We start from the raw sequence: 23856 nt of genomic DNA on the forward strand, positions 1-23856 counted from the left end.
GAAGAAATGACTTCACATTAACATCAAGGTATTAAAAATCCATTGACAACACATGACTTTACAAATGATGTTTAGGTAGCATATTCAGAAATATCATTCATTATTGGAAGGAGGGCCAGGCCTGCTGCTAGTGAGTTGTAAATTGGTTCCTAATGTATTATTACCTTATAATAGAAGGAATGGATGTGCTATGTGCTGTCCTGAGTTGAACAAGCCAGTCTGAGTGTTACACAAAGACATTGCATGGAGTCCATGTTCTTTAGAGAGCAGAAGATCAACAGTGAAGAGAAAAAAGATGGGTCTGAGTTGGCACCTCCATTCTGTTCTATCAACTTCTCTAATATAAACAGTATAAGATGAGGCCTCCGCCTTCTGCATTAATTTGAGCAGATGGACTTTTGTTGATGATACCTCACTCTGCAATAGACTTTGTGACTTAACTCTAGGGCAAATTCATCTGTGAGGCATGAAGGGCACTCAGATGCTGAACTCTCATCAGCTATAACTTGGAATTACCTTTGATAATTCCCCCCTTTACATTTCCGTGTTCTTGTAAAACCAAAGTTTAATGACTTTCCCATTTCCTATCTACCCTGACAGCCTGCGGAAGTCAGCAAATCTCTAACTCTCTACCAACTGTCACAAGGTGGCTTTTGTTAACTGAGATCTGGAGCCCAGGCTGCAATCTAAACAAGAATAAATATTGTTGGTTAATTGATGGTCTGAATCATGGTATATTCATTCACTACCTACTTGTATTGTGGGTTTGTCTAAGGTTTTGTTTATTTTATGCAGGTATATTGAAGACACCCTTGGGAAGTGAGGTGGTGCACCGATGTCTTCAAGTTTGGTCTTGTTAATGCTATGTTTTCCAGATGTAAGTAAATATTAAGATTTAGAAGCTCAAGTGTTCGCTGGTTACTACTGCTCTGCTGGGACCAGGAACAAGAATCTCTGTGACTTTGGCTACCAGCTGGCTCAATATATTGATTAGTTGTGTATAAGAGCAGTTCATTCCCAGACATTGTATTGTTTCTTCTTTTGCTTGTCTCTTGTGTCTTGTCCCTTAGAGGGACATTCGGATGACCTAATTCTAAATTATCAGTCTCTCTGAGGGGCTAGCCTCTCTTCATCAACTGTAAGAGAAGTGTAGATGATAAGATTACAGATGATGCTGAAGTTCTACACTTTGACTAACCCTTTGATGTAATTCAGCTGGGTCAACTCCGGCCTTTAGTTGGTAAGTTGCTGAGCTTCGAAACCTTCCTATAAGAGGTTTGTATGGTGCTTAGTGCACAACAATTCCATGTAAGATCAACAATAATCACATTTCCGACAGTAGTATTCTGAGAGGAAATCTGCTGGAATTTCTAAGAGGGTGAAGACCATATTCCTGTTGAGGTGAGGCTTGCAGACATGAAGCTGTGGCTCCACACATCCAGCTCCCACATTTGATCGACCTCCTGGAGACGTGTCTTGCTGGAAGTGCAATATGCTACCAGTTTTGAACTGCAGCTGAACTTCTCCAACTTTATGGAAACAACAAACCCTCCTTCCAAGCACTAAAGACTGCCATGAGCCTGAAGGGAGAAGGGGAGTATGCAGCTGGATGTGTGTGCGTATTTGTGAAGAAGGGAGGAGAGATGAAGAAAGTTTCTCCTATGAAAGAAATGATCCAATTTGAAGCAAGTCCCTCATGGGAAGAGCTGTGACAGAGGCTGCTCTGTTCCTGTTAATTTTCACAGTGCAGCTGTCAGCGGGTCTGTAAATAGTACTCCAAGAAGCCAACACTTCCTATCCACACATCAACCATTCAATTAACAGAAGAACAGAAGAAGGAAATAAAGTGCACCACAGCCTTCTATCACAGCTTTGATGTTTCCCAGCAATTTATGAAAGTGTACACAAATCTAATTACAAGCCCCACTGCTTCCCTTTTACATGGAGCTCCTCAAGTTCAGAGTTGTTTATATCAAAATAATTGTTAAAAATACCTCAGCTGATCTATGGCATTGTGGCCCCCCACTCACCGAAGCTGCCGTGCCGCTCCTCCCAGGGAGTTTCTGCCTACTCAGCGCTTTGGTGCCAGCGTGCTCACATAATAACAGCAGCTTCCCCATCTCTCTGCAAATGAGGCGCCCAGGCTACAACTTCATCATGCCCACAAAGGTCTATTTTCTTTCGTTCCTCCACCTGCTCTGAGCTCCTTCTGCAGACTCTCGCTGCTTTCCCTTCCATCCCTAATTCACCTAAATAATCCTCTGCTGCATTGACAGGGGGTGAGAACAGCTGCTCGGCCAGTTTCTCTAATGGGACTGTGTCTGAAGGCAACTTCACAGTGCTTTGCAAAGTCGTAACTGCACTGTAGGAACGCACAGCAATAATAATAGCAGTCATAAACACAAGCTGGGGTTGGTTACTTCAATGGGATGCCTGAGCATCCAAAGCCAGGAAGATGTCCCATTTGCCATTAGTTCGAAAGAGGGCCACTGCACATGATGTACTGACAATGACACTTGTTTCTTGGGGCAATTTTGATAATCTCATATTTAAAACACTCTCACTTGCTAAACTAAAGAGGTGAAAAATTCCTCCAACTTAATAAATGACAAAAGTCTCTTACGGTATGAAAGTGTAGGTAAAGTGTTGTGTAAGGTAAGAATATCTGACTGTTAATCATGTTTGGCTGGGAGTTTTGGTGCTATGGGTGGACTTCCAAAGAAAAAGGTGGTGGAGGCTGAAAGTCAATGTTGTTCAAGGTGTCGTGTCATTCATATTTTCTCAGTTAATATAAAAATATGCAACAATTTAAGATCTAATCTGTCTGTCATCTAACAACACTGTGTAATAATTGCATATTTTGATACAGGTGGCTCCTGAGCAGAGATTTGAAGTTGGTTTTGTCTGTGTTGATAAGAGCTGCACAGAAAAGCGTTGAATTGAAAGCCCTTAAGTTTACAAAGTTTTGAGTCGCAGTACTTTTGGTTTTTTGAAGTTCTACTAAGCTAAATCTTTCTCTGAAAGGCAGACATCTGTTCAGTGCTTATATCCAAGTCTTACATCTTCCTTTCTTTTCACAAAACCAAGGATTCCATCCAAAGAGTAATTTTCATGGAAGATGTTCAGCCAGGCATAGATAGACTTGGGATACTATAGCCTGGACACAGAAGGAATGCTGTAGTTTGACGAAGCTGATGCAGACATCCACAGTAAAACAGAAGAGGACTTGGCCTGTGTGGTAAGGGAAGCCACCTCACAAAGTTCTAGAGGTCTTTATGGCCTTAAATTTCATTAGTTAAAGAAAGATATAGAATGCATGTAGCAATAACAATCAATATGTTACGCAAGTTCACAGTACTCCTAACTGATCAGAAGTCAGAGGACTCAGATATGGGATGCCTGGTTTCTGAATCACAGATTGCTTTAGTTGGGCAGCAAACACCCAGAACAGGATTCAGCTGCCCTTGCACTGGACATGAAATTAGGTGTCCACTCTAACTTGCACACTCAGTGGAGCTCCTTGCACACTCTGCAGAGAGGTAGATGCCTCCATGGCTTAGTCAGGCAATCTTAAACTAGATGTCTGAGCTACGTGGGAGGAATCACTATCCAAGTGCTTTAACATCTGACTTGTAGGTGGCTAGTGCCAGCTGGTATAGAATCACCCTGGACCTTCATCTCCAGCAAGATTACCACAGCAGCAACTAGAACAGCAGAAGTGTGGTGGCAAGAGTGTACCACTGGGGAGCAAGGCAATTGTGGACTCTGAGACATCTGCAGGAAGCAAGTGTTTTTAGGTTTTGTTTTTAAGAAGTATGGGTCCTTTTACTTTCTGAGTTGCACTTCAGTGAGGAAAGACTGTTTTGGAACTGTTAGACCATAGCAATGTGACACATAAAATTAGCTCAAAAACACACTTCTACAGGTTTCAAAATCTATTTCTGTATAATAAAATTCCTCCAGAGCTATCTATTTCTCTCTATTGATTACAACAGAAACTTAGATGACAAACACTTAGATGACAACCTCAGACACAGTTCCTTAGCTTCTGGATGTCTCAAATTAGGTGAGACGAGACCTACCTTAGGTATTCAGTCTAATACCATTATGGAGGTCTCCATTATAATTAATGAAAGGGACAGGCATGCCCAGAAGGTGCTCTAGCCTGTCCTAGCACAGCTAGATAAAGGGAAGAATGCATGAATGTCTAGAAATGTCTCTCTCTTTTCTGCAAGAATCCTAGAAAGTGTTTCGTGTAGATTACAAACTTTTAGACTGTTAAAGTTTAATTAAGTGAATAACGCTCTCCAATTCTTCTCACCTCTATGCAGAAAATGTAGATAACAGTAGTTTCACCCCTTCCAGGAATTAATTTATAACAAAAGAAATTCTGAGGTGCCACAGCAGAAGAAATGGCAAAAAAATTTGTAACAGTAGTGTAGTTTTTAACCCTGTGTACTTTCTGAGTTGGATGAAAGCTGCTGCGATTTAGGTATGCGTGATGAAGCGTGCAGGAGAGTTTATTCTGCGTGGGTGGATGGACAAGGCTGTATCTTAGATGTGTTAGATGTGTTGTGCAAAATGACTCTTCAACATTTGGCTGTTGCCCAGATATGAAGACATGAAGAGAAAGTGAAAACCAAGCTGAAGATGATGCCTAGGTAGGAGCATGACTGACAGGTAGGATGTTAATGTTGTCCACAGTGATTGAGAATGGAGGCGGAGGAGAGAGGACAGAGGGTTTGGGAGGAAAAGTTCAAGAGCTGTGTTTTATGTGTATTGAGGTTGATCTGACAGCTAGATATCCACTAGGATATGCTGGAAAGACAGGCCAAGATTTTAGTTTGGACAGGATTTAGTCCCTCAGTAGAGAAGTTACATCTGCAAGCTGTCACTACAGAAATAGTAGTTGAATGTGCTGTGTTGGTGGATAAGACTGCTAGGGACACGGCTTGGATGAAGAAGGGAGAAGAATCGAGGGAAGAGGTCTGTTTATGTCCCCATATCAATAGGGAAGAGAGACAAGAGAGGACAGAGTAACCAAAGCTGAAGATGCAGGGTTATAATTGTTATAAATATATTATAAATACAAGTAAAAGTACGTGAAAATTATTATCTCTTATAAAGGAGGACATGGAGGTCAAGCAAAACACTATCGTAGAGTTTATGAGTTGATAGGGTATATGATCTTAAAAGACCCAAAAAAACTCTCTTGGAGGGTATGTACAGAAGGATCTTTTGGCCTGCTCAAAAGCAAAGGATTTTGGGAAAGTTGATTCTCGGAACAATTTATTGTGTGAAAATTGGAAAGTTATAGACCTGATTCGTTTGTCATGAGAAGAAATAAATGCCTTGCATAGAGAAGTGGTCTTGTGACGGATGGTGGCGAGGCACCTGTCCAAGGAAAGGTTAATAAAAAATTTTTAAAAAAGCAAAAAACTTTCATAAAAGAAAGTTGCCTTTTGAAAGTATTAGGCAACATATGTTGTGTGAACAGGAAGTCACAGTAGAGCAATAATCCTGACAGCTGTGGAGAAACAGGAGTCTGCCGCAGGAACGAATGGCTCGAGACCTGACAAGAATGATGATGGATGCCCCGTTGGTAGTACACGAGGACAAGGCAAGAGACATTTAAATTGGCTGAACCACAGGAACAACTTTGAGTTGGCGTCGCAGCCGGACAAATGAGGCCAGTCCTAATAGTGAGAGAAATGGCAGGGGGGCTGAAGGAAGATGGCAGCGATGCATCCCTCCTTTCCAAGGACGAGGGCTACAACGCCATCTCACCACGAGGTGGCTGCATTTCTCTGTCAACATCCAAGTCCTGAAAGAAGCTGCACATCCTGAAGCACCATGAAAATGAGAATGGGAACAGAGCACTTGCAGGATTTGGCCCACCTCATTCAAAGTGCGCTAAGAATTTTGAAGCAGGGTGGGAAAAACAGTATGTGTTCCATGTCTTGATCAAGCGGAAGTCACTTGACAGGTCCTCACTAGTTTGTTGAGCCATGATAACAGCCTGTGCCTGCTCATAGCTCATGGGAGATACAAGGCAACGCCACATAGCTTAGCTTACAGAGAAGAGAATGAAATTCATCGTTTTCTACTTGCTTTTCCTGTGAACTAAGACTAGGTATGAGGAGTGCTGCTAAGGTTCATCCAATTCATGGACTCACGTCAAGCCATGGAAACTGGATAGTGAATCTGGGATGTGCATCTAGTACGGGTTAAAGTGTAATGCTTTTTCAGATGCCCAGATGTGCTTATTCAAGAACATTTCTAGAACAGGTATTTGAGTCAAAAAAGTCAATAGGAAAGATGATCCCATTAAAAAAATGACTGATGAAACGGCCAGATTCCTCATTCTTTTCCAAATCTTAAGTTCAGTTGACGTCAGCAAGATGGAACAGAACTTTGCTCCAAAGTGGTCAAGAGACGAATACTTTTTCTTACATAAAGTGTGCTGAAAATATGAAGCATAAGGGCTGGGGAAGTGTAAGGATATTTTGGGTATAGTAGATTTAGTTAAAATCTTCAAATCTTCTTCAGTTTTGTCTCTTTTCTCCAGTCTTCCTCTCACCTTTGTCACCTGAGTCTGCAAGGCTTTTGGGACAGGAACTGACTTTTTATTACTTATTATTATTGACTTATGACTTATTATTATTTTTATTTTGTGGTACCACATCCTGTGGAACTGCAATTGCTGATGTCAGGTTATACACATCATCACTTTGGGTCAAAGTTTAAAAGAAAGTCATTAACAGTACCTCTTTGACCTATCTCTGGAAAGGTGCTCATAATATTTCACTATGGGATGTCAGCATCAAGCCCAGCATGTGGTTTTGTTAAAAGTAATCTTTGAGGAAGAGACTCCTGATAGTATTATAATGCTTCAAAAAATCGAGACTCACGTCTGTAAGCAGATTTTTTTCAAGAACATCACCGGAAAATAAGTACTATTTTTGATTTGATGTGTGAAGATGGCGTTGCCTAAAAAGAGATCTTGATGATTTGCTACTTTTACAAACCTTTTCCCCTGAAAGAATTTTCAATTTTTATCCCTGCAAAGACCTTGAGACAATCTGCCAGGCCCAATTTAACCTTATTTGGATAAATTAATGAATTTACATTAGCATATCTTACTGAAAGGGAGATTTTACACTCTTAAATATATTTTACTGAGCTTTTCTGTATCCTTTCCAAGTTGTCGACATGCTTCTTAACCTTTCATGATTTACACTGTGACTAATTACTAATAAAAATAATATATTATTATAATAAACCAAAACATGTTGGACCAGATTATCTTTCCTTGCTGACAGTGGAAAGCCTTACATCCCTCTGGGTCTGTATAGTGGTGTACATATATCATTTTGTATAGAAAATGTATTTCCCTTTCTACCTTCCTGAACTTTCAACACTTGAAACCCCATATTACCAGATATTTGTCCATGTGTAATGACTCCACAAATGTTTCCTGGAATATTCTGTAACTGGTCTGACTGTCTTTCAAAAGCTGGATGTAGAGGACCACATTTATACCTAGGTAGGCACTTTTGTAGTAGCAATGAGAGGCGACCTTCACTGCCTGATTTGTCTCTGGCTTCTAGTGCCATCACGTGAACCTGTTGCTCTCTACTGAATGCTGGCAAAAATTCTGTATCCTTCACCTAGAGGCAGGAACTCTTTGGGGAGGAAAAAGAAAGAAAGCCGTAGACACAAGTTCCTATTTGATTCATCTCTCATCCCTCTGCAACTCGAAAGTTTACACTCATGGTGAGTTTGACCCAGTGATTTCAGCATCTGTGAAACATAAGTCTTTCCTTCAGGTCATCAAAACAACTGGTGATGGGCACCCCTTGGGGTTCTGAGCCTGTGTGAAATGACAGTGTCATCCCAGCCTTTCCACTGATGAGTTAAGCACACCCAGTGCCCCGCATGCCTGAGCTGTTATCCGTCCTTCCTGGAAGATGAGTTGCAAAGATAGATAAATCATCCTTCCTCTTCAGTGAGGTCACAAGTCAACAAAGGCTGGACTGATCCACACTTGCCTGTGTTACAGAGGTACTCACCGGCATTGTCTGGCTGCCATGCAAGGCATTGATGGCTGCTTGGGCCTCCGCATGTGAAGAGTACTTCACAAAAGCACATCCTGGAAGAGGAAAAAGAAGAAAGGTAAGAAGGATTGCATGGGTACCGTGGAAGTCCATCTACCTGAGGATCCTGCCCTCAGAACCAGCCAGTGAAGATACCTGTGGAGAAAGTATAGCAAGCAAGCACGCTCCTGGCTATTTCTTCCCAAACTCCAGTCATAAGCAGCCTGAGGTCCTCTTAAGGCAAAGCTGTGTACAAAATCCCCGCACTGTTTGTAATGGGCTTTGGCAGACCCAAATATAGCAAATGTATTTTGAATCCCTTTATGTTTTGACCTCCACAGCTTCCCATGGCACAGTGTTGCACAATTTTACAATTTATTAGGTGAAAATTAATTTCCTTTTATTTGTATTGGACTTAACACTGCATGCTTCTCCCTCTGGTCTTACAAGAAACACTAAGGAACTGTGTAAAAGTTATCTGAAAGCTGCATGTGCTTTTTACAAGCAACTGCAGGACTGTATGGAAGGCATTCTGGTTACTCCAAATCCACAAGGTACCTTATCACATCACTGTCTGCTAAAGCTCCATAACAGACTGTTCAGAGTTTGTCTCGGCTCCAAGCGGCTTTGGTCTGACAAAGCATGAGAGAGCTTCTGACGAAGAAGAAGGGGTGGGAGAGATCTGCGAGTGATGATTGCCATCTTGCCACCACCAAAATTTGAATCTTGGTCTTTCATAGCTGCAGAGCCAGGGCCTGAATAGGTGTTCTCCTCTGGACATTAAAGAAATGCAGGCAGTGCTTCTCTGGCCTGCATTGCCATGTGAGGAATCTCACACTGAACTCCCACATAAGATTTTAGGGCAGAAAGGTGCATTTATGAATACGTGTTAGCGTGCAGAAATGATCAACACTTCAAAGGGTCACATGCACCACTAGAGTGGGGGGAAGGTATTGCCAACACTCTTAACTACAAGCAAACTGACTCAGAGAGAGGAACAGTAATTTCCATATGCTAAGGCGGTTTTTGGAACGGATTGGGAGAGATCTGAGAAGTTCTGGCTTCCAACCTCTTCTATTACTACCAAAGACTTTTGAGCATTTAATCAATTTGCAAAGCTCTAGCTGTTTCCCTGAAGGGGTGCAGATCACTGCGCAGGAGATACCAGTCCTGACAATGGGACAGCTCTCCTCTTTAGAATGTCCACACAGCCTTACGGATCCATACAGTGCAGGGTGAAAACTGCAGCATTAGAACACCCCACTTGCAGACTAGAAGAAACAGCCCTAAACGTCCCCAAAACTGTCACTGCAGGCTGACAGAAGGGAGACTGAAGAAAAAAGTGATAGCCCCTTCTAAAAATAATATACACATATGAAATTAGCTTACAGAAGCCCTTCACTTTGCATTACCTCCTCAGCATTGTGCACAGACTGTATTTCAGGAAAAGCACAACAATTGTTGCTAATAGTTGGATCTAATTTATAAGGAGCTGAGAGGAGACAATCATGAGAAAATGAGACAGATAAACTTCAGCTGGAAACAATAGGGATCAATTATGACATAATCGCAACCCAGCATTCCCGGGCTCCTGAGATACTGCGCCTTTCTCTTCATTAATCAGAGATAATCCAGAATTAGGGTGTTTAATTATTTGCAGAGATTCTTTTGTACATTCTGCCTCTAAAAAGAAGATGCTGATTAGCAAATACACAAAAGCTTTCCAGCTCCAGTCACCCATTGCATTTAGAGTGGGATTTTTGGCTGCAGTTCTGCTGTCATGTTGAAGGCTTCACTCTTTTCAGGTGAAATTCAACCCTGTGCTGAGGAACTAATGGATCAGTGGAGATGGGAATGAAGGCAGCAGCAGGCATGTATCTTCTTTAATGACAAAGATGCTAATGGGATACCTCCTACTGCTTCTAGTAGGTTTTGAGATAGCAATACAAGTGAAAACTCATGTTTTACTGGTGTGTGGTAGTGAGGCAATAACAGACATCCCAACATTTTGGTCCTTCTGTTCGTGTTTTCAATGGGATGGCTTCTGTGCAGAATATCAAAAGTGCACACAATGTTCTTTCCTCCCATTTTCACCAGAAAAGACTCCGGGACCTCATGTGCTGAGGACGTGAGTCATGTCACTCTCCTCAGAAAAAAGGTGTCCCTTTGAGGGGAGCAGATCTGGAGTTTGAAGGGATTTTGACACAGAGAGAGACATTTAACCTGTGCTGAACAGGAGATACATGTGCTCAGATGTTTTTTTCTTTCATTACTTGCAAATTATAGAACAGAAAGGGCTGCTCTGACCATCTCGTCAGCTTAGAGGAGGCTGCAGGGCCTAAGGTTATAATTGCAGAGGGTGTTAAGACTCCTCTTGTAGAACTTCTGGTGCGCTGGGAAATCTTTACTTTCAGAGTTACTGAAGTAGACAACTGCTGAATGGAGAAAAAAGAAGGGGGGCAAAAGAAGCTGTCCAGAGAGCTGCAGTGAAGACCCCGTGGGTCCTGCTGGCTCACTGAGCTGTATCCACTTCAGCTTCCTCGCCAGAGGACTCCTGCTGAGGACTCCTGCACTCCTGGCTGCACACTGGTGAGCTTTACCAAGAGGGGTATAGGAAGGGTCCTTCCTCTCCCACCTCTCCCGGTAAAGACAGGCTCTTCATTCCCCCTTCAGGTAGAGAAATGCCTCACTCCCATCTCTTCTGCCACCTCATTGTATGCTCCAGCCGCCATACCTACCCCTGAGTGACTCAAGCAGGAGGTATTTCTGCAGCACCATGGAGGGTATGTGCCATGGCTTGGGATGTCACCCATGGCTTTAGGCAAACTTCAGGCAGCTTTCTGGCTGTGACTGCACTGTGGTGGCTTTAAAGTGGGAAGCTGGGACCTACCTTCTGAGAGCATTGCTTGCATCGAGGTACCTGGATGACTTAGAGGCTCATGATGGGCTTCACGTAAGGGGTTGGGTAAGATTGAAGTCTATGGGATCTGATTGCTATCTGGCACTTAGACAATCTGCTTAAGTCTCTATTTGGGTGAAATTTAAGCCTTATGGGTTTTACTCAAAATAAGTATCTCACTAGAAATGTGTGTCACATATCGGTTTCTAGTAGATGGAAAACAGTACAGACTGGGAATAACTTTGTGGGAGTTGTGGCTCGCCTGACTGTCTCCTAAGATAAGGGCACTATCCTTAAGTTTTCTGTTGGATTGACTGCACTGTGTGCATGCGTGTGTGTATGTAACTGTGTGTGTGTAAATTAGGAGCTTCACATTCTCAGTAAATAGCACCAGCAAACGGAAGCTGGTAATATTAACTCTGTCAAGGATTAGTATTGATCCTGAACAGCTCAGTGAAATGCAAGCCTGAGACTGCAGCCTGCTAGCACTAATAATTAAACTGGTTAGCAATATGGAGCTGCCACTCAGATTCAGACTTATAATTAAATTGTTTAAGGAAAAAAAAAGATCAAGTAAGTATGAATATAAGTCTGTGGGTTGGATCTCCTTTGGAACCTGTTTCTTACAGATCTGAGACATTATTGCGTTTATTATCACTCTGTTTAACTCCTTTGTCCTTAGATTTTGTTCCGTACAATTCCAGGGGGAGGCAGACAGAGGTAATTTTTTTCTTTTCCCCAATTTACTGATTTGTTCAGTGAATGGAGTATGTAACTGCCTACCGTTATGATGGTTGGAGCTCTTCTAGGCCAACTTAGCCTACTGCTTTCCAGTGAGGCAGCCCTCGTTTTTGGATGTCTTGAAACTAAAGTAGCCATACAATTGAAGAAAGGTGCCCACAGTTTATTTTCAGCCATTTGTGTCAGGAAGGCTGAGTTTTGCTGACTTATATCAAACAGCTGTCCTATAATGCTGGTGTGAAGTCTTTTTTGGCTGCCAGTAATTTTATGGAATAACTATATCTTTCTCCAGTGTATCACTGCAATTTGGATTTTTTGCCTCCCTGTTGCAAAAATATGCTCGATGATGTTGTCATATGTCAAAATATCTAGTGAGATATGAACTGCATCAGCAAGACTGGTCTCTTCCTTGCTGCTGCACATTCCAGCACAGTTTATGACAGATTATATGCAGATCAATATTTAATGGACACATTATACTGTCAAGAGAAGACGTCTTCCTGTTCAAATTGAAGTTACTTTGTCTAGAGATTGACAGGGAAAAAAATGACCCACCTATTCAAGAGCAAAGTCTCATTCTTGCACATGGGCTGTAGCAAAGGATACTTTGTCCTATCCACATAACAAGCGATGCCAAAAAGTGACAGAAAGAGGTAAGGTACCTAGTTTTGCAATGAAGGATTTGCGTGTTTCAAACAGTAAATGTCTGTTGAGTGTAATATTTAAATTAGCACCTGTACCCTTGCAATTGTAATCTCTGGTCAGTGTGTATCTATGCGAAGACCAACTGAAGAAGGGGAGGAGAGTGGCTGGTGGGTGAGAAATAAGCAGAGATGATGGTGGAACTGGTGAGTCAACATGTAAAGCAGCAATCTTGGATTTGTTTAAAGAAAGAATTGGCCTGTTCAGCAGGGTTGGGAGAGCATGTCTTGAGTGAATATAAAGGCCCTGTGCTCAGAGGGGAGGCTCTGCACTGTGAGCAAAAAATAATAGGCATCAGTTTTCTAATGGCGAGAGATAGCTCATTGAGGGCATGTGTTTTCAAGTGCAGTCATCTTTTTTTGTCTCACGCACAAGCAGACAGCAGCCAGTAAAGAAATGACCTTGCTTTGCAAATGTGATCCCTCCTAATGTAAGAGAAGGTGTCCTGTTAGCTACCTAGTGACTTTGTCACACCAGAAAAAGATATATACACTGAGACCAGGTCTTGCTTGACATAGACCATCACCTTACCTTTGCTGTTGCCATCAGGTCCCCGAAGGATTGTGCACTCCTCAATGTTGCCAAATGCCTCGAACAGCCTGCGCACATCATCTTCTGACTGCTGCTTATTGAGCATGCCAACAAAGAGTTTTCTGTCTTCTGGAACAAAATAAAGAGATGCTTACCATATTTCAGGAGGGATGTGAAAGCCAAGATGGCTCAGTATCACATGTAAAACAAATTATGATTTGATTGAGGTGACATATTTTGGAAGCTGCTAGTCATTTCAGGTGGCTGGCTCAAAAAATCTTAATAGCATCTGAGTTTCAAGAACTACTCAAAAACAATTTGGCAGTTAAAAAAAACGAACTCAAAAATCACAAACCAAAAAGTCCAAACCCTCAGAAATATATGAGAACTTTAAGTCCTGCTCAAAATCTGGACACTGAAGTCCTCCAAATCAGCTTTTGCTGACCAGGTTTTGCAGTCAACTTGCACTAACAGACTTGACAACATTGCTCAGATTGCAATCCAAGAGGAATATGGAAAAAGATAGAATACAGAAACAAAGTCCAAACGAAAAATAACATAAGTTAGTAGCCCTCACAATGCTAAAAAATTCATCGGAAAAAATGTTTAACATAAGCTTTTTAAAATCAGAATGTAACGGAAGCCACAGCCTCTAAATGGAGATTTCTCATTCATACCCACTCACAGACACATACCTACAAGTTTGGATGAGTTTTTTAATATATTTTTGAAGTTGATGTGAAATAAGCCCAAATCTTTTAAACACATATTGTTTTTTGAAACACAGAAGTTAACTCATATGATTACTAATGTCTGAGATAGCTGAGGCAGGTGGTATTTCATGTCAAAGTAGGGTGTGGTCTACTATATAAGTAACTGTATTTTGAATGAGGAAGACTATTTATACTTGGACTTACACCAAGTATGGACATCTTCAGTGCAGAATGAAACACCTCCAGAAAATGTTGGTGAAAACAGAGCAAACTCATGATTGCTGAGTTGGTAGAAAGGTCTCAGAAGGCACTGAGTGATGGCTCTAGATCAGGTTTATGTTCAGAGACTAGTATCATCACATCAAGAAAAAAAAGAAATTTGCATAGTTTGCATCCTGTATGTAAACAGGCCATTTGCACATGATTCATAAATGTCTTATTTATCATTTCATTAAACACTATGTAAATGTGTGAACCAAGAGTTCTTTTTAGAGAGTTTACAGAGCAGATGTAACCAAATTGAATAAATATATGTAAATAAATAAATAGTTTAAGTTTTTAATTTATTTATTTTTAATGCACGTGTTAACCTAAAGCTGAACAAAACATCGGTTTGCAACAACTCTTTTCTGGCTGACTAATCGGGCTATTTATGTCACTTTTGTTCACTGAGAAATCATTGGTGTAGGCAATCTGTTCTGCTTCAACCCGTGTTTGATCAAAATTCCCCTCTCCAAGATGCACCTGCAAATTGGCAAATTACTTTATAGCCTTGGTTGAGGATAATTTTTCATGCATCAGTTATCGAGTGAGGATATTAGGAGCTTTCAATCTTGCAGTGGAGTTATGTGCATAAACAAAAATTGTACTGCCCACAGGAAATGGGGAGTTATGTTGCCTTCAGTTAAACTGCTGAAGTGGTAGGGAAAATACGTTGAGGAGGGTACATGCGCATTTCTGATAGTGGAGAAAAAAAGGGGATAGTCTTCCAATAGACATGTTAGAGGCAAAATATATGTCTACTTTATGTTGGAATTAATTAAACAGAGGGACTTTTTGAGGTCTTTGCTGGCAACATGAAGTCCAGACATCAATGATGCACAAAGCCCTAACTAACACTGTGTGGGTTGCCCCCACCTGAAGAGCAGCTGCTTTGGATATCTGCAAGGCTTGTTTTCTTGATGGCCAAACTGATGTGCGAAAGAGACTCTCAGAGGTGGGGTACAAGCCTTAGAGAGGCAGTTACTGAAGTCGAGTGTGTGCTCTGTGAGGTGTGTTTCAGTGTAGGGCTAGACAAAGCCTTGGAGAGAAACCCAGCTGTCCTGGAAGATGGGAGACATTTTAGGAAGGTGGCAGAGTGGTGGGAGTGAACTGGGAACACCACCTGAGAAAAGCTTTGCCTAGAAAGTTTGTGTCTAGTGAAGACTTCTGGCACAGAGCAAGCATCTGTTATAGCATACTTTATACTCTTTCCCCTGTTTGAAATAAGCTACATCAGCAAAAGCACTCCTATAACTGTGTAACTGTATTTTCACCAGGCTTTTTGCTAATATAAATGTATCATTAAAAAAAAATCACATCCTTCCTCTGTCAGCAAAACTCTCTAGTGTGGAACTGTCCTGAAACTGCCTTGTCTGGTTTAGTTTATGCAAAACTAAAACCAGGAGTCTTAGGAAAAAATTTTATATTCTATTTTGGTTTTGTTTATTTGTTTGTTTGTTTGTTTTTGTTTAGCCCCGTTTTCTGCATCTGTGCAGGACACTAAGAGTAGTGATGCCTGTCCCCAGAGCTGGCATGCAGAAGATGAGGTGCTTTGGTGGGCTGCCTACAAGGTGGCCATCAGACCACCAGGATCAGGCTCTGCCAAAGATGAGGCCCATCTTCCCCAGGGGCTGCTGGTCCAGCTGCTCCACGGGTGGTGGCGTGAAGGGGTCCCCCATGGCTAGCCAGGGCTCAGAGCTACCTGGACATCACCTCCAAACCCATCTCCAAATCAGTGCCCTGTGTCCCTCCTGAAAAACTGTGCCTTGGGTCACCAGGGGAAGCATTTGGCACGTCTGCCATCTCTGAAATCTACACAATCACACACTTTGCTGATAAAAAATGGATCAGTTTAACAAGATTTTTTCTCCAAGAACTCCTTCTAACAAAGTGCTGCGTTTACCTTTCACATCCCAGCCCTGCCAGGGAGCTCAGTAGCATGTTTTAACAACGTCCTTTGCACATCTCAGGTGGGAACAGAGAGGGAAGGGTCCACCGGATGGGACCATTCGGCATGCTCCAGGTCTTGGCTAAGAAGTTTATCCTGTAATGGGCTTCTAGAAGCCTCTCACACCCCAAGTGCTCCCACACACTGCTCTTCCAGGTCACAAACAAAAAGCCATATGCCATGCATCAGGACAGCTACTTCTGCTTTGTAAATATGTGTGAACAAGGCCATGAAACTGCCAAAATAAAATGAAGAGAGGATGTGCTGATGTCAGTGGAACATGTCTGAGGCATGTGTGCACGCCACAGGTGCTCCTGACCAGATTTTTCCAGTGTCCTCAAATGAGAATTGAGGGCAGTACCTTGCTGTACCATTGCTCAGACCACTGTATATCCTACAGGAACTAGAAGTTTAGGCTGCCTGGAGCAGTCCCTGGATCAAGCTGTCCCTGAGCTCTGTCTGTAGGGTGTAGGGTTCATCCCTACCGCTCATGGTCCACCCATAATACCCCTCTGATTCTCATGCTTCCTCCTCTTTCAGTGGGGGACTGTCCCAGATCTATGTGTCTCAAGACACACATCTGAATTTCAGAGCACTGGGCAGACTCAGTCCCCTGTGCCCGCCATGGCCAAGCTCAGTGTTGTCACCCCCTTTTCAGATTGTGGGACTGAGGGGTAAAAACTTTCAAGACCAGGCCCCCTAAGAATTGGGCCCTGGGGCAAAGCAAACACACAGTCAAAGAGAACAGAAATATCATTGTCAAGGGACATAAAGTGAAGGACAAAAAGAGGTCAGGCATGAGCCTGTGATCTGGGATGCCCTCAACAAAGGCTGTGGGTATGACTGTGTGCTTCAGGCTAAGGTAGCCTATGGTCACAGGGCAGGGAGTGGTACCTTTCAGTGCCATCTTACCTTCCACAACAGAGGTGGGCAGCCATGATGAGCAACCTCTATCTGCTGCTTGTGAGGGAAACAGACAGTGAGCTTGCCTAGCATGCCTAAAGTCAGGTATGATGTAAACCTATTTGATGCAGCTTCCTCAGGGCCACACGTGGCCATGTGTCGAGTAATGATGCACATCTGAGCATCTTCCCTTTGTTTTTGTCAAGTAGGGCCTGTCCAAATTTCTGTCTGTTACACACACTAAAGTGACAGTTTCAGTTTTTATCTCATGCCCATGTTTTAAATGTTAGTGAAGAAAACTCACTAGCCTTGCTGTAGAGGCAGCCCTTAACAGTAGCAGCCTGAGCAGTGACACACCTCTGCAGCATGGGGCCTGAGTGCAGTCACCATGTGAGCTGCTTCTCCCCACATTTTTGTTTTCTTTCATCAGTGTTCACCCTGTTATCAGTCTTTCACCATAGCCTGAGTCCATCATGCCTGCTTGGCCCATGGAGATAACCATGGATGGCTATTTCTCTGTGCTGTGGTGCCCAGGAGAGCCAGCGCAGTTTTGCTGGTGCACCATGAAGCCCTCACCAGGAGTGACCTGAGGCACGCCCATAATATTGAAAATTGTCCATCTGAAGTCTACCCTATTTTGCCGTAAACAAAACACAGCAAAACAGGAGCCAGCATTCCACGTTCCTCCCAGGAAGATGAGTAGGGTGGGAAAAGCCTCAGTGGTGGCAGGCCAGAGTCCCCAGAGAGGTCCCCTTGGTGACATTTACGATATTCCCAGGAAACCAGGCTCCCCTCTTCTTGGCCACACTGCCAGCTGCGGAGGCTTGTGCCCGTCAGGAAAAGCTGACTGCAAGATACAGTGGTGAAGAAATATAACTTGTCAGATAAATACACAGCGTCTATAAATCTCTCCATCTGTGTTTATACGAAGCCTCAACACCTTCCCCAGTGCAAATAGGGGTTAAATTATTCCCTGTTCTATTTTTATTTAAATGTTATGTTTCTATGATAAGCGTAAGGCAGAGGTGTCAGACGGGCCCAGGCAAAGGAGACGGCATGCATGAAAGGTGAAATAATAGAGCATTGCAAACCAAGTGCCAAGAGGATATGGGAAGGGGGGACACAGGGTTGAGGGGGAGGAGGGGGAGGATGGGCACCAATTAAAGAGACAGAAGGGACAATGAGATGCAGGATGTTTGACCCTCTGTGGAGCAAGAGGACAAGAACAAGAATCACAGCAATTGTGGACCGACTAGGGGAAAATTAGGGTCACTCACAGAGAGACATGACACAGGTTTGTATTTATCCAGATAGCTCTCGCTAATGTATGTGTGTGCATGGGGATACGTTTAGATAAGAGTATAAAAATACACTTGTGTTCTTGTATTCCTCATGCAAAACCAAAAGGTTGAATCCTTGTATCAGGAAAGCATAAGCCAGCTTTATCATCTAGAACATTGCACCCAAGGTCTTGCAAATAAAGAGGGACAGATCTACCACCTTCATAGCCCTGGCTAAACAAGAGGGCAAACCAGAAGATCACTATAGTCCCTTCTAGCCACGAAACCCCTTATTCTAAAACCTATGAGCCTCCCTATTTCATCCCAAGTTCATTGCCAGGGCATCACACATGGAGAGTGTTTGTGCTTCTTCATGCAAGAACAAAGCCAGCATTTGCATATTTCTTTATGGGAACCATCATCTTCTGTATGTGCATGGTATTCACCAGCCTTTTGATGTTACTCGATGCCTTTGTCTTCCTAAGCATTAGGACCAGGCTGCTGTATGGCTTCGTTTCAGAAACCAGATGATAATAAATTCCATTATTTATATAGCTAATAATTATTTGTCCTTGCTGCTATTCCCCACCTCTCCAAACACTGCTTGCACACACAGTGGGGCATCAGCTGCAGTGCCTCAGTCCAGGCACTGAGAAGGCCTTTAAACTTCTCTCCTTGGCACCATGACAGAACAAACGAGCAGCCTACAGAAGTTTTCTATGCAGATGTGGGTAAGAAGGAAATGTGGGTGCATAAGACCAAGTGGCACATCTACCAGAGAGGATGCAACAAGCAGAGCAGATCTTCCTTGCCCGCTCTCCTGACTGGTCCTCAGCAGAAAGGGGAGAGAAGGTGGCACTGAGGTTGTCCATCATACAACCACGCAGAATCTTCAAATGATTTGGGTTGGAAGGGACCTTTAAAGGTCATTCCCCTCTGCAATGAGAAAGGGCATCTTCATCTAGATGTGGCTGCTCAGAACCCCATCCAATCTGACCTTGAATGTTTCCAGGGATGGGGCATCTACTACCTCTCAGGGCAACGTGTTCCAGCTTTCACCGCCCTCATCATAAAAAATTTCATCCTTATATCCAATCTGAATCTACCCTATTTTAGTTTAAAACAATTACCCCTCATCTTGTTGCTACAGGCCCTATTAAAAGTCTGTCCCTATCTTTCTTAGATGTCTCCTTGGAATCTTCTCTTCTCCAGGCTGAACAGTCCCAACTCTCTCAGCCTTTCCTCATAGGAGATGTGTTCCATCCCTCTGATAATTTTGGTGGCCCTCCTCTGGCCCCGCTCCAACAGGTCCATGTCTTTCCTGTGCTGAGGGCTCCAGAGCTGGATGCAGGACTCCAGGTGGGGTCTCACCAGAGCGGAGCAGAGGGGCAGAATCCCCTCCCTTGACCTGCTGGTCATGCTGCTTTTGATGCAGCCCAGTGTACAGCTGGCCTTCTGGGCTGCAAGTGTACACTGGTGGCTCATGTCCAGCTTTCATACCCCGAAGTCCATGCAGTGGAATCAGGAATCTGTCAAAGTCACAGCGGTGAAAAAGAGCTATGGACTTGTTTGGTTTTTTCCACACAGTCGTGGACAAGGTATTGTCCCCAGATGAAAGAAGAAAGGAGGAGCTATAGAACAGAGGGGTGAGCCACAGGTGCCCCAAACATTGTGAAAGTTTGGATTGAGCTCTGAACTTGGATCTGTAAACTCAAACCAGCTCCCCTCTCAAGCCTGAGTGCCCTGCCGCTCCCCTCAACCCTTGCTAATCAGGCGGATCAATAGGCTAAAAGCAGGGCATTTCCTGGGGCCTGGGCTGCACACTCCTATTGCCATTTTCACAGCAGTCCTACAGCTCTGTGATGATGATTACAGCCTTTTCCACAGGGGAAGCGATTACGAATTCTGTTGTAGCTAATTGTAAATTAGCTAATTATCTTCTCTGTGGTACCTTGCTGGAAAACACATGAACCTTGTAAAATGGAGGTGTTTCAAAAATTAGGAGGGGGGGAAAAACATACCAACAACAATAAAAGCCCAACCCACTCCGGAAACTATGGAAACGTACCACTGCCTAACTCCCAAACAATAGTAACCGAACCCTCTCTCCATCTGCATGGGCTCCTATTTCCCCGCTTTTCACTCCCCTTCCCCATATCAAACAACACCCACAAGGGGCTAATTCTGCTGCAGGCTCTAAAATGTTTGCTGAGTTCACCTGTTCCTTGCAGCTGGGTGTTCTGGGGCATCCCTAATCACATCTTAGCACCAGTGATTTCTTTGTGCTGATCTCTTCCCCTCCTCCCTCCCTGGTTTAGTTTTACTTAACAGATTCTTTATATCCCATACGTTAGCAGATACGATTGCACAGCTGCTGGTCTCCAATTGCTGGAGACAGAGGCTTTGAGACACCCTGCCTAGAGAGAATAACAGATAATCTGAACAGCTGTGTCATGGGGACAAAGGCAAATGAAAATAAGCCCAGGTGTGGGAGAATAATACTCCAGCACAAAGAAGGAAGCTTCATCCCACAGGTGTGTTACTCTCCACTGTTGCATCTGAAAAACTTAGTTTGAAGGATTTCTCATATATAATTGCTTGGCTGCACTCTAAGTCTTTGTCTTGGACATGAATCCTGTATACAGAGTGAAACAACAGCGGTACTAGAGACAGTAGGCCTGTCTAACTTTGGTGTGCAGCCTCTGGCAATGGCTAGTTGTAGATGTGTAAAAAAGAGTATGAGAACAGCGGAAGCAACTTCTTAATCCCCCTAAATATTCTCCTAGACTCAAGTGCTCTGCAGTTTAGGGAATTCTGGAGTCTGCAATGGTTTTTTTCATATATAATAGTTTTTGATGTGTCTGTCTTTGAGGTAATTGTTCAGTGGGCTTTTGAAACCATGTTCTGCAGCTTAATTGAGAGTTGTGTTAGCAACTTCTTCCTTTTGTTTATATGAACATGCCATAAATTATTTTCAATAGACAGGCCCAATTTCAATAGGCAGGATCTTGTTTTGGCAAAGAGTGGCAATCACTCCTGATCGAGTTATGGAAGAGTGGACCTGTGGGAGTATGACAGAGTTTGGCCAAAGCTTCTTTCTGTACATTTCAAACTGGTGTTTGGGATTCCTGAGTCCCATCTCAGGCTGTGCTCTGGACACTGCAGAAGACAAGTTCACTTTTCCCTTAGTGTGATTTGTTATTCCCAGTACCAGAGAGAGGGATGACCATGTAGTTACTGTTACAGAATTCTTACAATACATCTCTGCTAAGGACAGCGACCTTAGCGGAAATACAGGTTACATAAATTATACTGTGCAAAAGCCAACCTCAGTTTCCCCATCTGCAAAAAAAATACTCGATACTCGCACCAGGAAAAACTGGGCATTGTTGAGATTCCTCGGCATTTGCCACTAGTTGGGAATAGAGGGAGCTCCAGCAGTAAAAAGGAAAGGCACCTGGCAGGCCGGTGGTCAGATCTATGGCTGAACCCTTTCACGGTTTCCATCAGATTTAAGTGGCTGAAGCTTCCCCAACTCCTTGTTCATGCAAGAAGAGGCCATGGTGGAGGTAAGTCAAGGCAGGGTTTAGTTCTGAATGGAAAGCCCTGTTTTTGCAAATGACAATGACCGTGGATCTTGGAGTCATCTTCCAGGGAGATATTTTCATGTCTTGCAGTGGTGTGATCCCTGAAGACAGAGCCACAGTGATCTAGATGCATGTGTCCAAGAGAACACAGATGTTGTCTGCTATATTGGCTGTATGAGCAACTGGAAGCAAATTTAACATGTTGCCAACAGGTGAGTCGAAAGTCTAAGATTATTTTTTTAAATTAAATGTGTCAGGGCCTATTGTCTACTTTCAGAGTTCTTGTCCATACTACAGTCCTATCCTCCTGAGCAGAGAGACATGCTTGCTAGGGAACTGGAAGCTAGGGAACTTTGTCTGCAGCAGCTGCTAAACCATGTCTAGAAATAGTTCAGGAGAGCACGCATATGAGCAGGATGGCTAAGGTGTGGAGCTAGTACAAAACGTGGATGGAGATGCAGAAGAAAGTTCAGACCAAGAGGATGAATGCTGTCTAGGCTTGGCCTGCCTGTACTCCTGTGGCAAAATCTGTTGTCTACTTGCGTTGAAGTGAAATCCAATCTTAAACTTACAACCTCATCTCGGCAGTTCAGATGCAAGAGTGCTTGGGCTTCCTTTGTGCAGATACAACATAGGTTATGGACAAAACTTTGGCAACAGACCAAGGAAACCCTGCCATGAAGACATAGCCTAAATGATTCTTTTAACAGCAGAATCTTCTTGTACAGCTGAGAATATTTATAACCCCAAGACAAATATCAGTAGTTCTAACTTGCTGAACAACACCGTCACAACTGTCCATTGCCAAGAGATGCTATTCCCTGTGCAGATCTCAGATGACAGGTTTTATAGTGGTTGATATGGAGCTGGCAAAGCAACTCACAATGACCCACTCTATTAGTAGCCCTTGCTTAGGAAAGCTAGTACGAGAGCAGTCCAAAACGTGGTGTCATGCAGAGCACAAAGACTCTACCTGATTTCTGCCTAGCAGATCATGATTCTTCCACGTTTGTTTGTTGTCTGAAACACCCAACAGGAACACTTCTGTGAAAGATTCATGACATGATGCTTTTTAGGAAAAGACTAAGGAGTCAAAACCTGATCTTTCTAAATTCAGTGTAGACCCCAAACACACACTTTCTCTTCACCATCCCTCCACAACAGGAAGAATATCTGAATTCAAAGCAGGCTTCCATTCATGAAAAAAGAAGAATCATGCCTCTTTGCGTAGATATTAGCAGCCCATGCTTACAGCTCCCATTTCCTGGGAACACCCCTGGAAATGTTCGTGGGAGAAAAGCATTTAAAGAGACCGGGTATCAAAGTGTGGGGGCATGCAGCTGTGCTGTAACTAAACTTTGAAGGATTTTCCAGGATTGTTTGGGCTGCTTCTTCCTGTAAATCTACAGATGTTTCCCTGGCCAACCTTGATGGATTTTCTGCAGAAGAAGGAGGATGAAGCAGAAGACTGTCTTGTACAATCAAATGACACCTCAAATAAACACTGAATTATATCACACTTTTACACTCATATTTCAGAGACAATTCAGATTTGAATACAACTCCTACAGCCTTTGGTTCTAGGGAATTTAACACTTCTTAATTCCTACGTGTAAGATCCCCTTTTCACTCTGTGGCCACACAAGGCTGAGGCTGAGCCTGAAGGGCTGTTTGGTTTTCACTCTCATTCAGAGCAGAGCTTAGAAGCTTCTTGACAAACTCCGCAGGGTCAGTGGTGTCAGGGCTGGTACGTCAGGAAAATAAGTTTTGGTTCCTAAACCCATCTCACTGGTGACCTGTCATGGCTTTGAAAGCCTTTCCAGAAGCCTAGAAGGCCAGGATATTAATCCGTGGTAGCACTCCCAGCCTTGAGCACTGAGGGCTGTGGCAACAGCAAAGATACGGGCAGGAAGGCAGGGGGGAAGGATATATTTTCTCTTGCAGGAGTTGTGACGACATTTCAGATCAAATTAAACTTCAGTTTTTAAAGACTTCAGTAGAGGTAATTGAAACACTTCCTCACAATTGCCTGAACCTAAGTGTTATCTCTCCTTTCCTCTGTATATCATCCCTTTTCCTCCAAGCCTGAGACAGCCCTGCATGGCCACAGCCTCCTTAATATTAAAGACGGTGATTAAATGGGATTCGCCAAAAGACAAAGGGCTGAAAACCTGCCAATTGTTAATCCCTCTTTC

The 23856-nt window shown here is 43.2% G+C and overlaps 1 protein-coding gene across 13 annotated transcripts in view; it reads right to left on the reverse strand.

Moving 5' to 3' along the window:
- Positions 1-23856, reverse strand: part of CELF4 (CUGBP Elav-like family member 4) — a 730949-nt gene that overhangs the window by 99993 nt on the left and 607100 nt on the right. For 8 of the 13 annotated variants that reach the window (XR_012766635.1, XM_075447259.1, XM_075447256.1 and 5 more), the window contains exons 4-5: positions 12970-13098; positions 8073-8152 (exon numbers count right to left, since the gene is read on the reverse strand). Coding sequence is in view for 12 of the 13 variants with exons in the window: in XM_075447259.1 (XP_075303374.1) it covers positions 8073-8152; positions 12970-13098 (209 nt within the window). In the remaining variant the exon portion in view is untranslated. The remainder of the gene's footprint in view (positions 1-8072; positions 8153-12969; positions 13099-23856) is intronic. The other 5 variants (XM_075447257.1, XM_075447252.1, XM_075447261.1 and 2 more) reach the window with 1 other exon arrangement.

This window comes from Opisthocomus hoazin, chromosome Z, assembly GCF_030867145.1.
Source record: "Opisthocomus hoazin isolate bOpiHoa1 chromosome Z, bOpiHoa1.hap1, whole genome shotgun sequence".
NCBI classification, from domain to species: Eukaryota; Metazoa; Chordata; class Aves; order Opisthocomiformes; family Opisthocomidae; genus Opisthocomus; species Opisthocomus hoazin.